Source organism: Aphelocoma coerulescens, chromosome 15, assembly GCF_041296385.1.
Source record: "Aphelocoma coerulescens isolate FSJ_1873_10779 chromosome 15, UR_Acoe_1.0, whole genome shotgun sequence".
Taxonomy (NCBI): domain Eukaryota; kingdom Metazoa; phylum Chordata; class Aves; order Passeriformes; family Corvidae; genus Aphelocoma; species Aphelocoma coerulescens.
In genome coordinates this window covers 11829137-11848203 of record NC_091029.1, presented here as the reverse complement: position 1 = coordinate 11848203, position 19067 = coordinate 11829137, and the positions used below count along the sequence as shown (strand labels likewise).

At 51.0% G+C, this 19067-nt stretch overlaps 1 protein-coding gene and 1 long non-coding RNA gene across 7 annotated transcripts; one reads left to right on the top strand and one right to left on the bottom strand.

Annotated features, from left to right (window-relative positions):
* Positions 1-2703: 2703 nt before the first annotated feature.
* Positions 2704-6745, bottom strand: LOC138119246 (coiled-coil domain-containing protein 81-like). 5 transcript variants are annotated; one of them, XM_069030880.1, is made up of 11 exons: positions 6700-6745; positions 6213-6366; positions 5764-6020; positions 5145-5230; positions 4912-4985; positions 4715-4829; positions 4381-4504; positions 4192-4308; positions 3507-3643; positions 3292-3417; positions 2704-2820 (listed from the first exon to the last, which is right to left on the bottom strand). In XM_069030880.1, the coding sequence occupies exons 2-11, from the start codon at positions 6262-6264 to the stop codon at positions 2796-2798; spliced, it is 1113 nt and encodes a 370-aa protein (XP_068886981.1). In that variant the 5' UTR covers positions 6265-6366; positions 6700-6745; the 3' UTR covers positions 2704-2795. The 5 variants fall into 5 exon arrangements, with proteins under 5 accessions (XP_068886981.1, XP_068886982.1, XP_068886984.1 ...); XM_069030881.1 differs by having other exon boundaries at positions 4715-4811; XM_069030883.1 differs by lacking the exon at positions 4192-4308.
* Positions 6746-9107: 2362 nt separating this feature from the next.
* LOC138119349 (uncharacterized) lies at positions 9108-10683 on the top strand. 2 transcript variants are annotated; one of them, XR_011155478.1, is made up of 4 exons: positions 9108-9301; positions 9728-9864; positions 9954-10079; positions 10551-10683. It is a non-coding gene; the product is annotated as an uncharacterized lncRNA (long non-coding RNA). The 2 variants fall into 2 exon arrangements; XR_011155477.1 differs by lacking the exon at positions 9108-9301 and having other exon boundaries at positions 9573-9864.
* Positions 10684-19067: the final 8384 nt, after the last annotated feature.

Genomic DNA, 19067 nt, shown 5'->3' with positions numbered 1-19067 from the left:
ACCCCAAGACAGGGGGCTCCACAACCTGGACAACACCGGCTTCATAAGCTTTGTCCTGCAGCATTTCACATACACTCTGCCACTGGCTGGTGCCACTTACTCTCCTAGGGGCAGAACTGGTCCTATGAGTCCTTGCTCAGTCAGCTCTGAGGGATGGAAAAACAACAGTGACTCTAGGAAGATAGGTCTCAATTTTTCTCTAGAAGCTGCCTTTGGGTATTGCCTTCAGAAAAGGTTCAGCAGAGCATAGGGAGCATGTTGTTTGATTTAATAAACTCATAGAATCCCAGTTTGGAAGGGACCTCAAGGATCTAGGACCAACCTTTCCTGGCAAAAGCGCAGTCTAGACAAGATTGGCCCAGCACCCGGTCCAGCTGAATCTCAAAAGTGTCCAATGTTGAGGAATCCACTACTTCCCTGGGGTGATTATTCCAGTGGCTGATTGTTCTCATTGTGGAAAATTTTCCTCCCTAGGAGTAACTTGCATGCACAAATGTGCCATGCTCAAAGTTTCAGGGAAGGTCATTCCTATCTTCCTGTGACTGATGAAGTGCATTTGAAAGGATGTTGTCATTGGGATGTCCTGCTGTTGCTGGAAAGATGCTAAAATGGAGGACATGAGCATCCTGGATCCTCAGCATTGCTTCGCACCTCGTTTCTGTAGTGCCCTGCCACTGTGCTAAATGACACAAAAAAAACCCCCCAAACCAAACTGTGGATACAATATTGCTGCTAGCAAGAATTTTTCTTGCTTCTTTCCAGTCCCGTGAGATACTTTTCTCTCTCACGGAAGATATTAGCAGAGTTCTATAAACTATGACCACCTGCGACCTTGCAGAGCTTTGTTTATGGTACAGTTTATTTATGGTACATTGTTTATTTTAACAATGGATGTTTTAGGATTTTAGCCAATCACCCCAAGGGGTGGCTGATCCTTTGACCAATTAGACTATGAAGAAAAAAAGTCTATAAAAGAGTTTGTAAAATAATTAAATAAATCAATCTTGCTGCACAATTCCTGCCCGTTGGATATCTCCTCTCCTCCCTACGGCTGCGGGATACCGTAATACAAACCACCCCTGAAAAGTCACGTCAGGTGGCACTGTACAAAATCAATCAGAAACTTGTGTGGGATTCTATTAAAAGTTGGAATTGTATGGAGGAAAAAAAATTATTCCTTGTTTGTCAAACCCTTGAGTTTTCTGGCTGTGATTCTAGTTCTGGGATGCAATAAGCCTTGCTGCAATGATAGGTGTTCATTCTCACAAAGGCACCTCTGTGCTCTCCAGTCTGGTGTGTCGGTGCCTTTTCTGCCCAGGGGAGGTAAAGGCCAGGACCTTTCTGCCCCCACACATTTTGTGTGGGAGCAATCCCCGGACGTGTTCAAGTTTTGGCGGTGGTATCCAAATGTGGGAGGTGGGCTCACAAAGGAGGAAGACAGTGCCTTCCCTCCCTGGGGAAGGAAAATACCCAGGGCCCAGGGTTGCTGGGGCAGATGATGGGCTGCCCCGGGGAGGTAAAGGCCAGTGACAGCTTTCTGCAGTGCTCTACAGTCTCCCCAGTGCTCTCAGGGTCCTCCTCAGTGTTCCCAGTGCCCCTTCCATTGCTCCCTATCCCCTGCACTGCTCCCAGTGCCCCCTCCAGTGCTCCCAGTGTCCCTCATTGCTCTCCAGTTCCCCCCCATTCCAGCGTTCCCCAGTCTCTCCACCTGGATGGTGGCACCTCACTGGGCAGTGACATCCCAGCAGGCACCAATGATCCCATGGGTGATGGCACCTCCCCCTCTTGGTTTCATATCACCTCTGCCAGGAAATGCATTCTGGAGATCTCCCAGATGTCTGGATTCTCCTCCTGTCAGGCACCAGGGGAGGGTGGGGCGGGTTGGGGGTGGCACAGGTCCCCCATGAGGACCAGGGCTTGTGAAGGAGCCTCACCTACCTGTTCCTCCTGAAGAGCAGGTACCTGCAAACATGGCACCCACCTTGGCCTATCTGCTGCTCAGTCCCACCCTGAGCAGGAGGCAAGAGGCAAACCCACCTCCTCACCTTGAAGAAGGGGCAGTCAATAACTAACTCATGTAAGCACAAGTTAACTATTGGGAGACAGTAAATGTTAGTTCAGACAGACGATGTTAATTACAAAGCCTGAGAAGCCAAATTCACCCTAATCTTGTCAAGATAGAGAGGACGAGGATCATCTCAGAGACTGCTGAATCATTTCTCAAAGGACTACGCATGCCCAGGGAGAAAGGTGAAAAGTTCATGAGAGGAAGACTACTGGCCTTCATCAGAAAAGACCCCCGAGGAAGAGGAGAGGCCTTCCTCCAGTGCGACCACCAGGACACACAGCGCATGCGTGGCCCATATGCTAATGACTTCTGAGAAATAATTTGTATAACCACACCTGTCCCAAGGAATGTGATGAATATTCATAATTTAACCCTTAATACTGTGTTGTAGAGAGCACCAGGTGTGTGTGTTTGGAGGAGCGATCCCCACACACCCAGCGCGCCGAATAAAGCAAATACCCACTTCTCTGACTCTGTCTCTGAAGTGTCTCCTGGCCCAGTTGCGGCACAATTCAACCTTCCTGAAGAGCCTGTGTCCCCTCACAATGCCCCCCCCCCCCCCCCCATCCCAGCCATTAGACAGCTTCATCACCACGCCTAGACCACTCAGTCCAGGTGGGAACAGAGGTATTTATTTTGTATCCACAGGTGGACCTCAGCAGGTGAGCAGCCTCCCAGCCCCGTCACCAGCAGCCGCTGCTGCAGCCACCGCTGCAGTCCGAACCCCTCATGCGCTGGACCAGCACCTGGAGCTGAGGTGAGAGGGAGAGAGAGAGAGGCATCTGATCAAACGGGTGGGGAGAAGGCAGAGAATTTCTGCAGGATTGGCTCAGACCACCTGGGATGGGATCACATCAAGGTGTCCATGGAGATGCCTCTGGTGATTTCCCAGCCCAGGAGAAGGTCCCTGGTGCAGCTGAGGCAAAGCCAGGTTGGGCTGAGACCTTGGGTATACCATACAGGTGTCCCAGCTCAGGACAGGGTGTTGTGGGGTAGGACTCTGCCAGGGAAGGACATGCTTTCAGGTTTGGGAAGGGGACAGCCAGCCAGCAAGGTCCCTCTGCCTTCAGCCAGGACCTTTCCATCCCACGTGGGAAGCAGATGCTGGGTGTCCACGTGGCTGTCAGGGGAGTCCAGCCCAAAGGCAGCCTCCAGATCTCGCTCCTGTCCCCCGGGGCTGCCTCAGCGGAGGGACATGGGGAATTCCATCCCTTTGGAATTACCTGCAGAACTGCCTCTGCTGCTCCTGCCGCCGTTGGTTGTTCTCAGCCAGAAACATGAAGATGTTCCTCCGCATCTGATGTGGCTCCAGCCCACGGAGCACCTGGATGGCTCGTGGGGAAAGGTGTCTGCAACAACAGGGAATCGTCATCCCAGAGCTGCCAGCTGCCTCTCCCCTCGCCCCACCCTGTGCTCACACAGTCCCATGTCCACCCACCTGGTCCCAGGCTGGAATCTCTCTGCCATTTTTTCTGTGGGGAGGGGGGTTCCACTCTTCTTCCACCTCGCAGTAACCCCCTTTCTTGGGGGCTTGGATGGACGGTGGGGAGCCCAAACACCTCCAGCGCCGAATACCTGCCAAGGAGGGGTCACTCTCAGCAAACCAGAGGCGCCACTTCCCAGAGGACTCCTGGAAAAGTGGGAGCCAGGAGACTTGGCACTCCATCTTGGCTGATGGCTGCTCTTACCCCCCAGAGTTCTCCCTTGGGGGATATGTAGGTAAATCCCTGCCATGCACCTGGATGACCCCCAACTGCACACCAGGGATGCCTTTCTCCTTGAGTCCCATGAGTCCTCTTGAAGTCTCAGGACACTCACTGTCCTCAGGGCACCCTAACTCCATCTGAGACCCCTCTCTGGGTGCCCAGGGACTCCCATATCCTGAGGTCCTAAGAGTCCCCCCAGTTCCTAGGGACCACCCCCAAACCAGCCCAGGGACCCCAGAAGTGCTCTGGGACACCCTAAGCCCTCCAGAAACATCCAGCCCCTCCAAGGAACCTGTCCCATGCCTCATCAGTCCTTTGTGGTCACCCCTGACCTCCAATTCCACCCCCTGTGCCCCTCTCCCAGGAAGGTTCTATGGGCAGCCAGGGTGACCTGACACAGATGGTCTCTGCCTGTACCTGTGGCATCTGTTGGTTCTCCGCAGCAGCCCAGGCTTCCCACGCTGCCCATTCCACCTTCTGTTCTCTCCAGTGGGAATTCCCATGCTCCCATTCTACACACAGCTGCCAGACCTCCTGGAGGTGTCAGGCATGATTAAGCTCAGCTTTTGAGGGGCTTCCTTCAGGTCTGATCCATCTTGCACATACCTGCAGTGCTCTTTGGCAGTTCTCAGAAGCCAGGAGTATGATGTCAGGCCTGGCTGAAGGAGCTAACTCCTGCCCACCTGTCTCCTTCATCTTGGGAGAACTGGCTGGGCATGGGGGGAGCACACTGCAGAAATACCAGGAGTCATCGCCATGAGCATGGGGCAGATTGGGAACCTGTTTTCCTTGGGGCAAAAACTCCCCAGGTGTTCAGGAGAAGTGGGGAGCTATCACTGTCTCCCATGGACCTTCCTGAGTTGCTACAGTTCAAGTGTCTGAGAGGAATTTCACCCAGGGTGCAAGGATTCCCCCCAATCTCTTCCCACAAGAGTTTCACCTGGAAGGTGGCTTTGGCCCTGGCTCTTGCTGCCTCTTGCCTGGCCTCTGGTTTGGCAGCATAGGGAGGGAAAACTTTCCGGGATGCTCTTGTTCCCCTGGGAAAGGAGGAAGCTCTTGGGAGCAGCCCGTGAGGTTGTGTGGTCACAGGATGTGATCACCCCATGTGTGACAGAGCAGCAGGAACCCATTCCATACCTGTTCTGACCCTGTGTTTCTCTGCAACCTTTGTGTGTTGGGTGGAAAAAGCCTCGGACACAGCGAGCTGAAACCTGGAATCAAAGAATGACAACATCCTGAAGTGGAAGGGACCCACAATAATCAGTGAGGCCAAGTGCAGAAGCAAATGATGCCACAGGCTTGAGGAATGGAAGATCCCACACTCTGCAGGCAATGAGGGAACCAGAAAATCACCAAGGAAATGCACACACCTGGGGAACATGTGGGCCTGTGCAGCCTGCATCCCCTGAGCAGTGGTCACTCCATTGTTGACACCAGAACCTGGGACCCACAGCCTCTGCAGAGTGACAGGGAGCTGTCAGGAGGTTTCCATGATGGAAGCAGACCTGTCTCCTGCTCCTATAGGAGCCACTTCTCCAAACCCCTCTTCCCAAACCTAATTTGTGAACATCATGGAATCAAAGAACCAAAAAGGTTGGAAGAACCCTTGGAGACCAACAGGTGCAACCAAGGCCACATCTACACGTCTCTTAAATCCCTTCAGGGATGATGAGTCCACCACTGCCCTGGGCAGCCTGTGTCAGGGGTGGACAACCTCTTACATGAAGAAATTTTCCCTAAAATTCCACCTAAACCTCTCCTGGTGCAATTTGTCTTTTGTTATCTGGGAGAAGAGACTGACCCCCACCTGGCTTCCCCCTCCTTTCATGTAGATACAGAGAGCAAGAAGGTCCCCCCTGAACCTCCTTTTCTTCAGGCTCAGCCCCCACAGCTGCTCCTCATGAGCCTTGTGCTTCAGACCCTTTCCCAGCCACTCTGCCCTTCTCTGGGCATGCTCCAGCACCCCAATGTCCCCAGATTCCAGCTCACCGTGAGCAGCAGAGCCACCCAGATGTCCTGACTCGCCAGTTCTGCAATGCAGCTGCAGTGGAATTGCATGCATAGGACATTGTCCTGGCAGGACAGGATGCCAATATTCTCAAAGGTGAAGGCAGGGCACTGCCTGGTGCTCAGCTGGAAGGAGTACAAGAGAATGGTCTCTTCCACACAGCCCCTCACCATGTCAGGTGGGAGGGAGTTGGTCTGAGACAGCCAGCAGTAATCCAGTGGCATGATCTTGATATCACCTGTGAAGAGGAGAGCATTCTCATTGCCACAGCTGAGCAAATTTTCACATGAGATTCATGGCAAAATGTCAGAAGGACAGGTTTGGTCTGGGGGAAACTCAAGCTGTCCTCCAACTTTGGAATCAATTCCCCCTCCCCCAAAGAGCAGAGGGAACACAGTCCCCCCAAATGTGGAGCTGGATCCCTTCTCACCAGGGATCATCACTGTTGGGAACACCAGCTCCCGTAGACAGGACATATCCATGTCCAGCTGGAACACGGGTCTTCGGACCAAATACACCTCTTCTGTGCCATTGATTTGCTCATGGACCACAGCGAAGGTCCCAAGACCAGGGACAAGAACACCCTGCCCAGGAAGAAGACAATAGTTGAGATAGGTGTTACATCCCAGACCCTTGAATTCAGAGGTTAAACTCAAGGTTCCTTTACTCTAGCTGGTGCAAAGCAGAAATCCCCACCAGCTATTTGCAAGAGGTGAAAAATCACACAAAACGCAAAACTATAGGCAATTAAGGAAACTTTGGCAAAGGAGTAAATAAACCAACAAATTCAACATAAAACCACTTATGATACCATTACTTAGCGTTTTAGTTAGCATTTCCCCAAAAAGTTCCATGAAAAGAGGATTAGAAGGAGAGACAGAGACAGAAAAGCTACAGCAAAAGACACTTTTAGCTACCAGCTCCTAGGTTCCCCCACAGAGTCCCAGAGAAGGCAAGGTCCAGATAGTGGCTACTGCCTGGTCAGCGTTTTTTAAGCCCTTGGGCCTTTGTGGGCCCACCCCCCAGGTGGGACTGCTAGTCACTCAGCCAATTAGAGGGCAGGTTAGCCCCGCCCCCTAGGTGCTATGATTGACAGCCCGGCTCAGGGGGCTGGGAGCAGGGTAGGGCACTGCTTCACCTACACAAAGCGTGGCCTGCCCTTCCCACCAGACACTGGCATTACAAGTGCAAGATGTCTCGAGATGTTGATCTAATCCAGTCTCTGACAATAGGAAATATGAAAACTGTGGGAAAACCCCACATTCTCAATTTTTTTACTTTCCCTCTTCAAACTATTCACAAAAATTCCTCAGCTAAAGAAGATCCCAAGCCATTCCAACCTAGGGAAAGATTCCCGGGGATGATCCTTGGCATGGACCTAGCATGATCCTGTATCTCTCTGCTAGGTCTCTCCACCCCTGACAGCTCAGAGCACACTAAGAGGAGTTCTCTTGGGGTGGTGCCATGATGCTCAGGGAGGGGGACCACAGGGGACCAAGACACCAGCCCACCTTGTCCAGCTTCATCTGTCTTAGGACATAGGCAGACACGACATCCCAGATGGCCACCACCTCTGGAAAGTACCAGAAAGAGGCATCAGGTTGCACTCATGGCATTTTGGGAAGCTCAGTGGAGTGATAGATGGGGCTGATAAAGAGCCTGGACTGGACCGTACCCCTGGTTCTGCCTCCTTCTACTCCCCAAGCAGTGCTGGGGCAGAACTGGGGGTGGGGAAAGGGCTCAGAACCAGGGCTGTGGTCATCCAACCCCCAAAACCAGATGGCACCCCAAAATCCAGTTGGCTCTTGAGAGCCCAGTAGGAACTGTCAGACCTCCCATAAGAGCCAGAACCTCGAAAGGTCACAGCTCCCACAGCTTGAAAGTTGGCCCTGGTAGAGGGGACATGCTGTGCCCATAGGACCCTCAGGGCAGCCCTAGCTCTGTCCAACCCTCCTTCTGGCCCTTGGGGGGCTCCCCAAACCCTCACCTTTGGTGGAGAGTCGCAGGAGTGTGGGGAACAAGCAACTCTGCCTCTTGTTGATGCTGATGGTGCAGCACCCCTCCATCCTGCTCCCCAAATTCCTCTCTGATCAGCCCCTGCCCTGTCTGTCCCTGAGGGCCCTCCCATAAAAGCCCCCACACCCACCAGAACAACCCCCTGACCCTGCTCAAGGCAGTGCCCAGCAGCCCCCAGTCATCACCACGGCGTGCACGCAGTGATGGGGGGTGCCACCTTGTGATGTCACTAGCAGCGTGGGGAGGTGTATTGTGATGTCAGCAGAAAGATGCCATCTTGGAGGTGGGGGAGGGGGACTGCAGAACTAAGAGCCTGTCCTGGCACACCTCAGGTGTCACCACGTTTCAAGAGGTGTCACTGCTGCTGAGCCGGGATGACTTCCTAGAGATAGTCTTAGTTAACAACCAAAGAAAATATGTATTAAAAAAAAATAAATAAAAATACATTCATCTATTTTAAAATGATGAAGAATCAGTGTTCCGGGCCTTTTTTTGTTATGAAATATGATGGATTGAGGGTTTTATCCTGGCTCCCACTTTTCCGGGAGTCCTCTGGGAAGTGGCACCTCTGGTTTGCTGAGTGTCCCCCTCTGTAGTGGTTTGGTCTAAAATACTTATTACTGTTTATCTTCTGTGAGATAAGAATTAGGAGAAATGCAAAGCAGGCACCAACTTGAAAGAACATAAAGAAGTTTATTAACAGACCTAAAAGAAGAAAAGAAAAAAAAATCATACCACCTTCAGAACTCTCCTCCTCCTCCCACCTTCCTCCCTTCTCCCACTGACGATGTAAAGACAACCCTTAAGATGTTCAGTCTGTTTACCACTTCCATAATAACCTTGTTCAGTCCATTTAGAAAGAGAAGTCTCTCCTTGCTCGTGCTATGACAACAGTATCACAACGAGACAGCCACCCACTTCCAAATATTGTTCAGTCCATTTAGGAAGAGGAGTCTCTCTGCTTGCGATGTGAGTCCCTTCCCCCGACTTGCAGCTTTTCCCACAACTGCTTTCGAGGGTCCACTCTTGAAGTCTTTTGGGGTACAATTTTAAGGTTGAGCCGTTCAGAAACAAAAAACAGAGGCCCTTCTCCTTCCCTGGGAGCAAAGGGTCTTTCTTATCTTCATCTTTAAGACTATCTCTAGGAGCATGTCTAGGAATTGAGGTTTTTGTCCTTTTGCATTTGGAGCAAAAGTCCTCATCTGGTTCATCTCTCTCTGTCCAAACTTCTCATGAAATTACAGCTGCGTCAGCATCTGCCTATCTCAGCGCAGGTGCTTTTGCTCACAAGTTGAACACTCCACGCCCCATATCTTCATGAAATTACAACGGGATACTCTGATATATCATAGCTTCACAACAGACTTTCAGCTTTAAGCATCTCCTCTCTCTCTTCCCTCAGGTTTTCAGCTCTTCACAGCAATAAAAGGGTTAATCTCACCTCGGCCTTGCAGCTGGAATGTGGCTTATCGCTGTTGGTCACCTGACCTCTGCCGGACAGAGGTGCCGCTTTGCTGAAATCTTGGCCGCAGTGGAGGGGGGGGGGGGTTCCGAGCCGCTCTGGCCGCCCACGGCAAGGCAGTGGGGGGGGTTCCACAGCTGGAACAGGCCCATGGCTCCAGGCTGGCCATGGCCCGGCCTGGCCTGGCCCAAGCAGGGCCTGGCCGGGCCCGCTGGCCCCCGCACGGGGCCTGCAGCCACCTGTCCCAGTGCCGGAAACGAGAGAGAGCTTGGGGGGGGGGGAGTTTGTCTATTCTTAAGTGTGGATCACAGAGGCGGTCACAACTTTAAGTGGCATAAAGAATTGTCCATATTCAAACTGGCCAGCTGATAGGTTCTATGAGGTCCCAGAGGAAGCTGTAAGCACCCCTTAGCAAGGATATCCCTTCCGGGACGATGCTTGCTAACCTATGACGCCCTCCTTGGCAGGTATTCGACGCTGGAGGTGTTTGGGCTCCCCACCGTCCATCCAAGCCCCCAAGAAAGGGGGTTACTGCGAGGTGGAAGAAGAGTGGAACCCCCCTCCCCACAGAAAAAATGGCAGAGAGATTCCAGCCTGGGACCAGGTGGGTGGACATGGGACTGTGTGAGCACAGGGTGGGGCGAGGGGAGAGGCAGCTGGCAGCTCTGGGATGACGATTCCCTGTTGTTGCAGACACCTTTCCCCACGAGCCATCCAGGTGCTCCGTGGGCTGGAGCCACATCAGATGCGGAGGAACATCTTCATGTTTCTGGCTGAGAACAACCAACGGCGGCAGGAGCAGCAGAGGCAGTTCTGCAGGTAATTCCAAAGGGATGGAATTCCCCATGTCCCTCCGCTGAGGCAGCCCCGGGGGACAGGAGCGAGATCTGGAGGCTGCCTTTGGGCTGGACTCCCCTGACAGCCACGTGGACACCCAGCATCTGCTTCCCACGTGGGATGGAAAGGTCCTGGCTGAAGGCAGAGGGACCTTGCTGGCTGGCTGTCCCCTTCCCAAACCTGAAAGCATGTCCTTCCCTGGCAGAGTCCTACCCCACAACACCCTGTCCTGAGCTGGGACACCTGTATGGTATACCCAAGGTCTCAGCCCAACCTGGCTTTGCCTCAGCTGCACCAGGGACCTTCTCCTGGGCTGGGAAATCACCAGAGGCATCTCCATGGACACCTTGATGTGATCCCATCCCAGGTGGTCTGAGCCAATCCTGCAGAAATTCTCTGCCTTCTCCCCACCCGTTTGATCAGATGTCTCTCTCTCTCTCCCTCTCACCTCAGCTCCAGGTGCTGGTCCAGCGCATGAGGGGTTCGGACTGCAGTGGTGGCTGCAGCAGCGGCTGCTGGTGACGGGGCTGGGAGGCTGCTCACCTGCTGAGGTCCACCTGTGGATACAAAATAAATACCTCTGTTCCCACCTGGACTGAGTGGTCTAGGCGTGGTGATGAAGCTGTCTAATGGCTGGGATGGGGGGGGGGGGGGGGGCATTGTGAGGGGACACAGGCTCTTCAGGAAGGTTGAATTGTGCCGCAACTGGGCCAGGAGACACTTCAGAGACAGAGTCAGAGAAGTGGGTATTTGCTTTATTCGGCGCGCTGGGTGTGTGGGGATCGCTCCTCCAAACACACACACCTGGTGCTCTCTACAACACAGTATTAAGGGTTAAATTATGAATATTCATCACATTCCTTGGGACAGGTGTGGTTATACAAATTATTTCTCAGAAGTCATTAGCATATGGGCCACGCATGCGCTGTGTGTCCTGGTGGTCGCACTGGAGGAAGGCCTCTCCTCTTCCTCGGGGGTCTTTTCTGATGAAGGCCAGTAGTCTTCCTCTCATGAACTTTTCACCTTTCTCCCTGGGCATGCGTAGTCCTTTGAGAAATGATTCAGCAGTCTCTGAGATGATCCTCGTCCTCTCTATCTTGACAAGATTAGGGTGAATTTGGCTTCTCAGGCTTTGTAATTAACATCGTCTGTCTGAACTAACATTTACTGTCTCCCAATAGTTAACTTGTGCTTACATGAGTTAGTTATTGACTGCCCCTTCTTCAAGGTGAGGAGGTGGGTTTGCCTCTTGCCTCCTGCTCAGGGTGGGACTGAGCAGCAGATAGGCCAAGGTGGGTGCCATGTTTGCAGGTACCTGCTCTTCAGGAGGAACAGGTAGGTGAGGCTCCTTCACAAGCCCTGGTCCTCATGGGGGACCTGTGCCACCCCCAACCCGCCCCACCCTCCCCTGGTGCCTGACAGGAGGAGAATCCAGACATCTGGGAGATCTCCAGAATGCATTTCCTGGCAGAGGTGATATGAAACCAAGAGGGGGAGGTGCCATCACCCATGGGATCATTGGTGCCTGCTGGGATGTCACTGCCCAGTGAGGTGCCACCATCCAGGTGGAGAGACTGGGGAACGCTGGAATGGGGGGGAACTGGAGAGCAATGAGGGACACTGGGAGCACTGGAGGGGGCACTGGGAGCAGTGCAGGGGATAGGGAGCAATGGAAGGGGCACTGGGAACACTGAGGAGGACCCTGAGAGCACTGGGGAGACTGTAGAGCACTGCAGAAAGCTGTCACTGGCCTTTACCTCCCCGGGGCAGCCCATCATCTGCCCCAGCAACCCTGGGCCCTGGGTATTTTCCTTCCCCAGGGAGGGAAGGCACTGTCTTCCTCCTTTGTGAGCCCACCTCCCACATTTGGATACCACCGCCAAAACTTGAACACGTCCGGGGATTGCTCCCACACAAAATGTGTGGGGGCAGAAAGGTCCTGGCCTTTACCTCCCCTGGGCAGAAAAGGCACCGACACACCAGACTGGAGAGCACAGAGGTGCCTTTGTGAGAATGAACACCTATCATTGCAGCAAGGCTTATTGCATCCCAGAACTAGAATCACAGCCAGAAAACTCAAGGGTTTGACAAACAAGGAATAATTTTTTTTCCTCCATACAATTCCAACTTTTAATAGAATCCCACACAAGTTTCTGATTGATTTTGTACAGTGCCACCTGACGTGACTTTTCAGGGGTGGTTTGTATTACGGTATCCCGCAGCCGTAGGGAGGAGAGGAGATATCCAACGGGCAGGAATTGTGCAGCAAGATTGATTTATTTAATTATTTTACAAACTCTTTTATAGACTTTTTTTCTTCATAGTCTAATTGGTCAAAGGATCAGCCACCCCTTGGGGTGATTGGCTAAAATCCTAAAACATCCATTGTTAAAATAAACAATGTACCATAAATAAACTGTACCATAAACAAAGCTCTGCAAGGTCGCAGGTGGTCATAGTTTATAGAACTCTGCTAATATCTTCCGTGAGAGAGAAAAGTATCTCACGGGACTGGAAAGAAGCAAGAAAAATTCTTGCTAGCAGCAATATTGTATCCACAGTTTGGTTTGGGGGGTTTTTTTTGTGTCATTTAGCACAGTGGCAGGGCACTACAGAAACGAGGTGCGAAGCAATGCTGAGGATCCAGGATGCTCATGTCCTCCATTTTAGCATCTTTCCAGCAACAGCAGGACATCCCAATGACAACATCCTTTCAAATGCACTTCATCAGTCACAGGAAGATAGGAATGACCTTCCCTGAAACTTTGAGCATGGCACATTTGTGCATGCAAGTTACTCCTAGGGAGGAAAATTTTCCACAATGAGAACAATCAGCCACTGGAATAATCACCCCAGGGAAGTAGTGGATTCCTCAACATTGGACACTTTTGAGATTCAGCTGGACCGGGTGCTGGGCCAATCTTGTCTAGACTGCGCTTTTGCCAGGAAAGGTTGGTCCTAGATCCTTGAGGTCCCTTCCAAACTGGGATTCTATGAGTTTATTAAATCAAACAACATGCTCCCTATGCTCTGCTGAACCTTTTCTGAAGGCAATACCCAAAGGCAGCTTCTAGAGAAAAATTGAGACCTATCTTCCTAGAGTCACTGTTGTTTTTCCATCCCTCAGAGCTGACTGAGCAAGGACTCATAGGACCAGTTCTGCCCCTAGGAGAGTAAGTGGCACCAGCCAGTGGCAGAGTGTATGTGAAATGCTGCAGGACAAAGCTTATGAAGCCGGTGTTGTCCAGGTTGTGGAGCCCCCTGTCTTGGGGTGACGTTATGATGTGTATCCCATATCGCTGCCTATGCCCAGAAATTAATTTTTGTGCCTTTCTATGCCTCTAAACTGAGCCTGAGAGGGGGAAGAAAAAAAACTGAGCAAAACTTTCTCAAAGCAGTTTGCAGCTTGTTCAAGGTCACATAAATATAGGAGTTTTTTTTTTTCCCCAGCCGCGGCAGGGGAGCGAGGAAGCACCCGGCTTGCTGTGTTCCAGTCAGCTTTTGGCCAGTTGTTTTCAGTTTCTGGTTCTCCGGAGAGAGACTGAGAGTTGGACTTTGCTTTTCCTTCTCTAGAATTCCGGATTTTCTCCCTTTGCTACTGGACTGCTTTCAACCTCAGAGCACATCGGGTGGACTTTCCATCGGGCATAGAGGGCCTGGCCCTGGGCCAAGCCCCAGCTCCGAGGAGACCAAAGGGAGGACTCTAACGCTTTCCCAGGTTTTTCCTCCACAGCAAAAGATTTTACCATTTAACCTCATTTTCCTTTCCCGTGTGTTTGTTAAATAAATAGTTTTATCTTCTTCATTTTCCTTCGAGGAAAATTTATTTTTTTTCCCCGAACCTGGTGGGGGAGGGGTGGTTGTGCCTTCTCTCAGAGGATATATTTCTAAATTTGGCCAAACCGGTACACCCCCCCACCCCGACACTGGTTGGTTGCTGCCAGGCCATGCACAGTTTCTGCAGAGGAAACAGGACCCTTTGCAGATGAGTTACTCCCTCACTAAGGCTTGCAAAGAAATCAGATGCTGAAGGACAAGAAAAGTTTTTTATGGCTGAAGAAAAGCTTTTCACAAAGCATTCTTCTGCACCCAGAAGACCCAGCTCTCACCTATAACCCAAGCACACTGTAGAGGCAGCCTTAGCACTGCCATTCTCCTCCACCCCTCCACACACAGCTCTGGAAAAGGACTGTTTCCTTTTGCTCATGTGCAAGAAGCTGCTTTTCTCTTTTCACTAACTCTGGCCAGCTTTCTTTCCACCCAGAGCCTTGCATCTGATCACTAGTCTGATCAGGCGTTTCTACAGGGAATCACCTGGTAAGGAGTGTTCAGAGGAAAGACAGAAAAAGGCAAGTGACTAGCACACAAGGCAACCCCACTCATTGCGCCTTCCTCCAACGTGTCTTGTCTTTTGGGGAATTCAGTACTCACAGGAATTGTTCTGTGTGGTGGCAGTTGCTTGCGTCCGTAATGGAGGAGTGTCGGGGTTTAGGATTTTTCTTTTTGTTTCTTTCTCTCATGGAACTTTGTCCCATCTATCGCTCCATAACAATCCATAACCATAATGATCAGTTCTTAGAAGAGACAAAAGAAGTTGCCAAGCTCAGGGGAGGAGGGCACCTGGCTGCACTTCTCTTATCTGAGGGTTTCTCTCGGAAGGGCAGAGATACCACGAGAATTGGGCTGGGGAAAAGGGGGTTGGGCGCAGCTCCTAGCTTTTGAAAGGAGTAAGATGAATGTGTCTTTACAAACAGACTCCTAGCCCTATCTACAAGCGAATCTGCTTGTAGATAGGGCTAGGAGCTTTGAGAGAGGGAAGCAACAGAAGAAAACTCTCAGTTCTAGAAGATGTTACTAATCGACAGACTGTTGCTCAGCCAAGGCCATGTTAAATTCCTGAACCTAGAGAAAAAGAACAAAGACTTAATAGAATTATGAATAGGTTTTTTTCTTTTATATAACAAAGAGGGGGGCATAGAATAGGTGATTCAAGAAGTCTGTATCTTCTGAGTACCTCAGCCAATGGGGAAAGGAAGAGGGTGTTGTGGCTGGGAATTAGGATAAAAAGGGGGTTGCATAACCCAACAATTCAAGAGACCCCATGGGAAGTGCCCATGTGTCATGATCCGCTAATACAAGCGAGGGTCATGATGGTTCGTTTATAGATCTCAGAGTGCAAAAGGACACAAGGGATTTCAGTCTTAATCAAAAGAGTGCACCTTTAAGTGCCCACAACACAGTAATGAGATAGAGGAGAGAAAGAGAGAGAGAGAGATAAAGAAAACAAAGTAAAAGAGTAGAGAGGAAGAAAGGGGGGTAATAGCTACCAACGGATGAGACAAAGTCCTCGTGGTCTTCTGCCAATAGATTCGTCCTCTTTCCGTGGGGAGATCTCGTCTCAGTTATTTTAGAAAGTCCCTTTATCGTCCTTTCCAGAAGCGAGGGGCAACTGGCCAAGAGGTGGGGAAATCTACAGCCATTGTTATGAGGCCCGTTGCTTTGGGAAGCAGGTACAGGACAGGTGTACAGGACAGGTCATTCCTTTCCGCTTCTGCGCAGTCCTTCCTGCCTGGGCAGCAAGAACGGCACAGTCCACTGTGACCTGCGCTCATTTTCCTCAGGAATGCGTACCAGTTCCCAGCGGGCACACCTGCAGGCAACACTTGGCAGACACCCCACCTCAGCCAGGCCAGGACTCCTGTGTTCAGTCTCTGTCCTTGGTGATGATCGTGAGGCAGATGAGGGATCTTCGGACCGTCTCTTACACCATGGCCTCTCCCTTTATTCAAATAAAGTTACAGGACTCCTCTGTCTCCTTTTTGGACATAAACCTCTGGTGTTTGTGAATTAATTTTCCTGACACTCTCTTGCTTTCTCAGCTTTCAGAAGCGAAAGAGGCTGCGGTCACTGTGGGAAGAATTCACCACCACTGTGGGGTTCTGTCTCCTGCTGCCTTTCTTCTACCATGAGTGGAGCTCTTGCTTGTAAGTGCAGCCACTGCACTGGGACCTTAACACCCTACCTCACCAAACAAAGGACCCTCCACCATCTGCTTGGGTGCCTCAGGGGAAACCCTGGGATCCCTGAGCCCTTTCCCTGTCCAAGGGAGTCTCTCCCAGCCGTGTTGGGGAGCCGGGCTGCCGCTGCCCAGCCCCTGCCTTGCCTCTGCCACTGCTCCGAGGCTTTTTTGCTACACTGTAACCCCACACACCCCTGCCTGCCGGAACACCCCCGTGGCTCCTGCTACAGCTTCTGGGTTTCTGCTGCTTCTTGCTTGCTACCCCGTGTGAGCTCGTTCCTGCCGTTCCAGCTTGCTGCTCCCAAGGTTCCTGCTGGGGCACCGGGATTGGCTGCCCGTGGGGGTTTGTGGAGCAAGCCTTTCTTCCATCCCTTCCACCCACTGCGTCCGCCATACCACGTGAGAGAGACGACCGGGTTTGTGCCACAGCGCCCCCTGCAGCCAGGGGGGAACCATCACACCTGCCCTGGCCAGCCCGGAGCCACCAGCGCCCCTGCTGGCTGCAACGGGAGCTGCACCAAAGGGGAAAGTGCCTGGCAGCCGAGAGAAGGCTGTTACTGGGTTACCGGTTCTGTTTGTTGTTACTGCTGTTGTTGCTTGTTTGCCTTCTTATATATACTAGTAGAACTAGTTATTCCTGTAACTAGAACTGTTATTCCTTTTCCTGTATTGTTGCCTGCAAGCCTCTTAATTTCAAAGTTATAATAATTCAGGGGGAAAGGGGTCATACTCTCCATTCCAAGGGAGGTTACCGCCTTCCTTGGCAGACACCTGTCTTTCAAACCAAAACAAGGAGAACACTCTGGTTGACAAAAAGTGTGTCAAGAAGTGTTCCAAAAGGACGGGAACCACACAGTCCTTCTTATTTCCTCATGAAGAAGCCACTCTGGGAACTAAGGAGCTCTTAGGGACAATGAACACCTCCAAAACTGCATGCACACACCCCTCAGATTTCTCCATCCAAACCAGATCAGTGTTACTTTACACCTCTGCAGAGCTGTGCACTCAGGACATCCCCCACAGCATTTTAGTCCACGGCAATCATCAAGAATTGGTGAATTTCCCAGACCCGCTTGGTTTCTCCCAGAGTGACCTTCACTGTCTTTACCCTCCCACAGGCAAGAACATCAGTCATCTGCTGTTCCTGCTGCTCCCAGAAGCAGATGCAAGGGGAATGTGGCAAAGCGCTTGAAGGAAAAATGCAGCCTCACCAGTAGAAGTGAGCTGGCATGAAGCACCCAGCTGACAGCTGCACGAGGAATTTCCAAAATGGGATGCATAAAGAAGGGATTAAGCTGGCCATAGAGAGGGGGAGGGAATGTTGTGCAAAATGAAACTCGTGTCTTTCTTAGTATTTCTACTGTAAGAAACAGCTGAAAGCACAGAGGAAGACTTAGGGAACACCTGAAGCATCAAGAGACTTAACTGCAGGATGGAGGTGTCATGATAGGGCTACAGGCAGGGGACAGGTTCTTAATGTCAGCTGTAACGGCTGTCAAGTTGTGACAAGGGACATCCCTGTGTGATACTGGGGAAGAACACCCATGGGAGAGGTGTGTGGGGGAGAGCTGTGGGGCAACCTCCACCCCTGATTTTAAGAGCTCAACACAAAAATGTCCTGATAACAGCTTTGGAGTGTACCCTACTTGAAGCCAGCAGTTTCCATACCCTCTGGAGGCATTCTCAGACTTTGGGCTTTAGAGGTGTTACTAAAACCTGATGTTACACACAGATATGCTTAACAAATTTACAAAAACAAAATCAAGAAAAAGAGAAAAGCAGCTGCAGAGGATTTCCTGAAAGGGTTTGAGAATGAAAAACTTGATTTATTGGCACTTAAAAGTTCTTGGCTTGCTCTTCCTAGCAAAAAACCTTGGTAGAAGATCAAAAAAATTAAATGCATTAAAAAACAAGAATTAAAACTGGAAATGAGAAGTTCCACAGAACAGAGGGGAAAAAAAAACCCAAACCAAAACAGTAGCACTTTTTAACATGAGAGAAGTAGGGAGTCAAACTGTGCCAGAAAGCTCAAGAACTGTGTAAGAGCTGTTAGTCCCACGCTGCCTGTGTGCAGCAGCAGCTCTGAACTGCAATATAACAAAATCTGCTTTTCTAGAATGTCTGCTGGCTCCTGGGAAGGACAAAGATTTCTTCTTTCACCTTAATAAAAAAATGCATCTTCTCCAGATTATTTTCACCAGAAACAGCAGTGTATCATCACAACTAACAAATCTCCAGTATGTGTGAGGAAATGGAGACTGGTGCAGCCTGCTCCTTTGTTTAAGGAACCCTCTGTGCAGAAGGTGTATGAGGATGGGGGAATACTCCTTACCTTCATTTACTGTGGGATGTCAGGCCCAGATTCTGGATGGAAGCAGTCAGTCTCACCACATGCTGTGACAAGCACCTGGAATTCAGGTAATGAGCAAAAGCCTTCCCCCTCCCCTGTGGTGTGTAGAAACTTGGGAGTTCTCCAGGACTATAAACAATTAGTGCCAAAGATTATCTGTGCAACAGATACTTAATTTGGAAGGGTTTTCTGCAAAACATCTACTACACATCCAGGTGTCAAGTGAACCCCAAGGGTCCATTCCACCTGACCTCCCTGATGGTGGGTACCTCTTGCTCACACCATGTTTCTCCAACCATCTGGCTTGCAGGGGACTCCAGTTTCTGAGCATGAGTCCACAGGCACTTTGTCCTAGCAGGCCTGAGAAGCTGCTGGCCAGCTGACAAACTCAGACTTGAGTTCCCTTGGCCACAAGTGGCCTACCAGGAGCGGGCTGCAGCTAAAGGATAAGAGACAGGTGTTTTCCTTGCTGCAGGCACAGGGCCAGATGCCAATCAGCGGTGTAGGGCTCCGAAGGCTCCAAATAGCCTCTCTCTAATAATTAGCACTCCCTAATAATAAAATTACCTGGAAGAGCAAATTGATCAAAGCAACACAAACC

Coding starts and splice junctions, on each gene's coding strand:
- LOC138119246 (XM_069030880.1), bottom strand. CDS start 6,264: ATGGATATGTCCTGTCTACGGGAGCTGGTGTTCCCAACAGTGATGATC. Junction 4,309..4,380: donor ACTGCCAAAGAGCACTGCAG/GTATGTGCAAGA, acceptor TGACACCTCCAG/GAGGTCTGGCAGCTGTGTGT. Junction 3,644..4,191: donor AGAACCAACAGATGCCACAG/GTACAGGCAGAG, acceptor CCTCCTTGGCAG/GTATTCGGCGCTGGAGGTGT.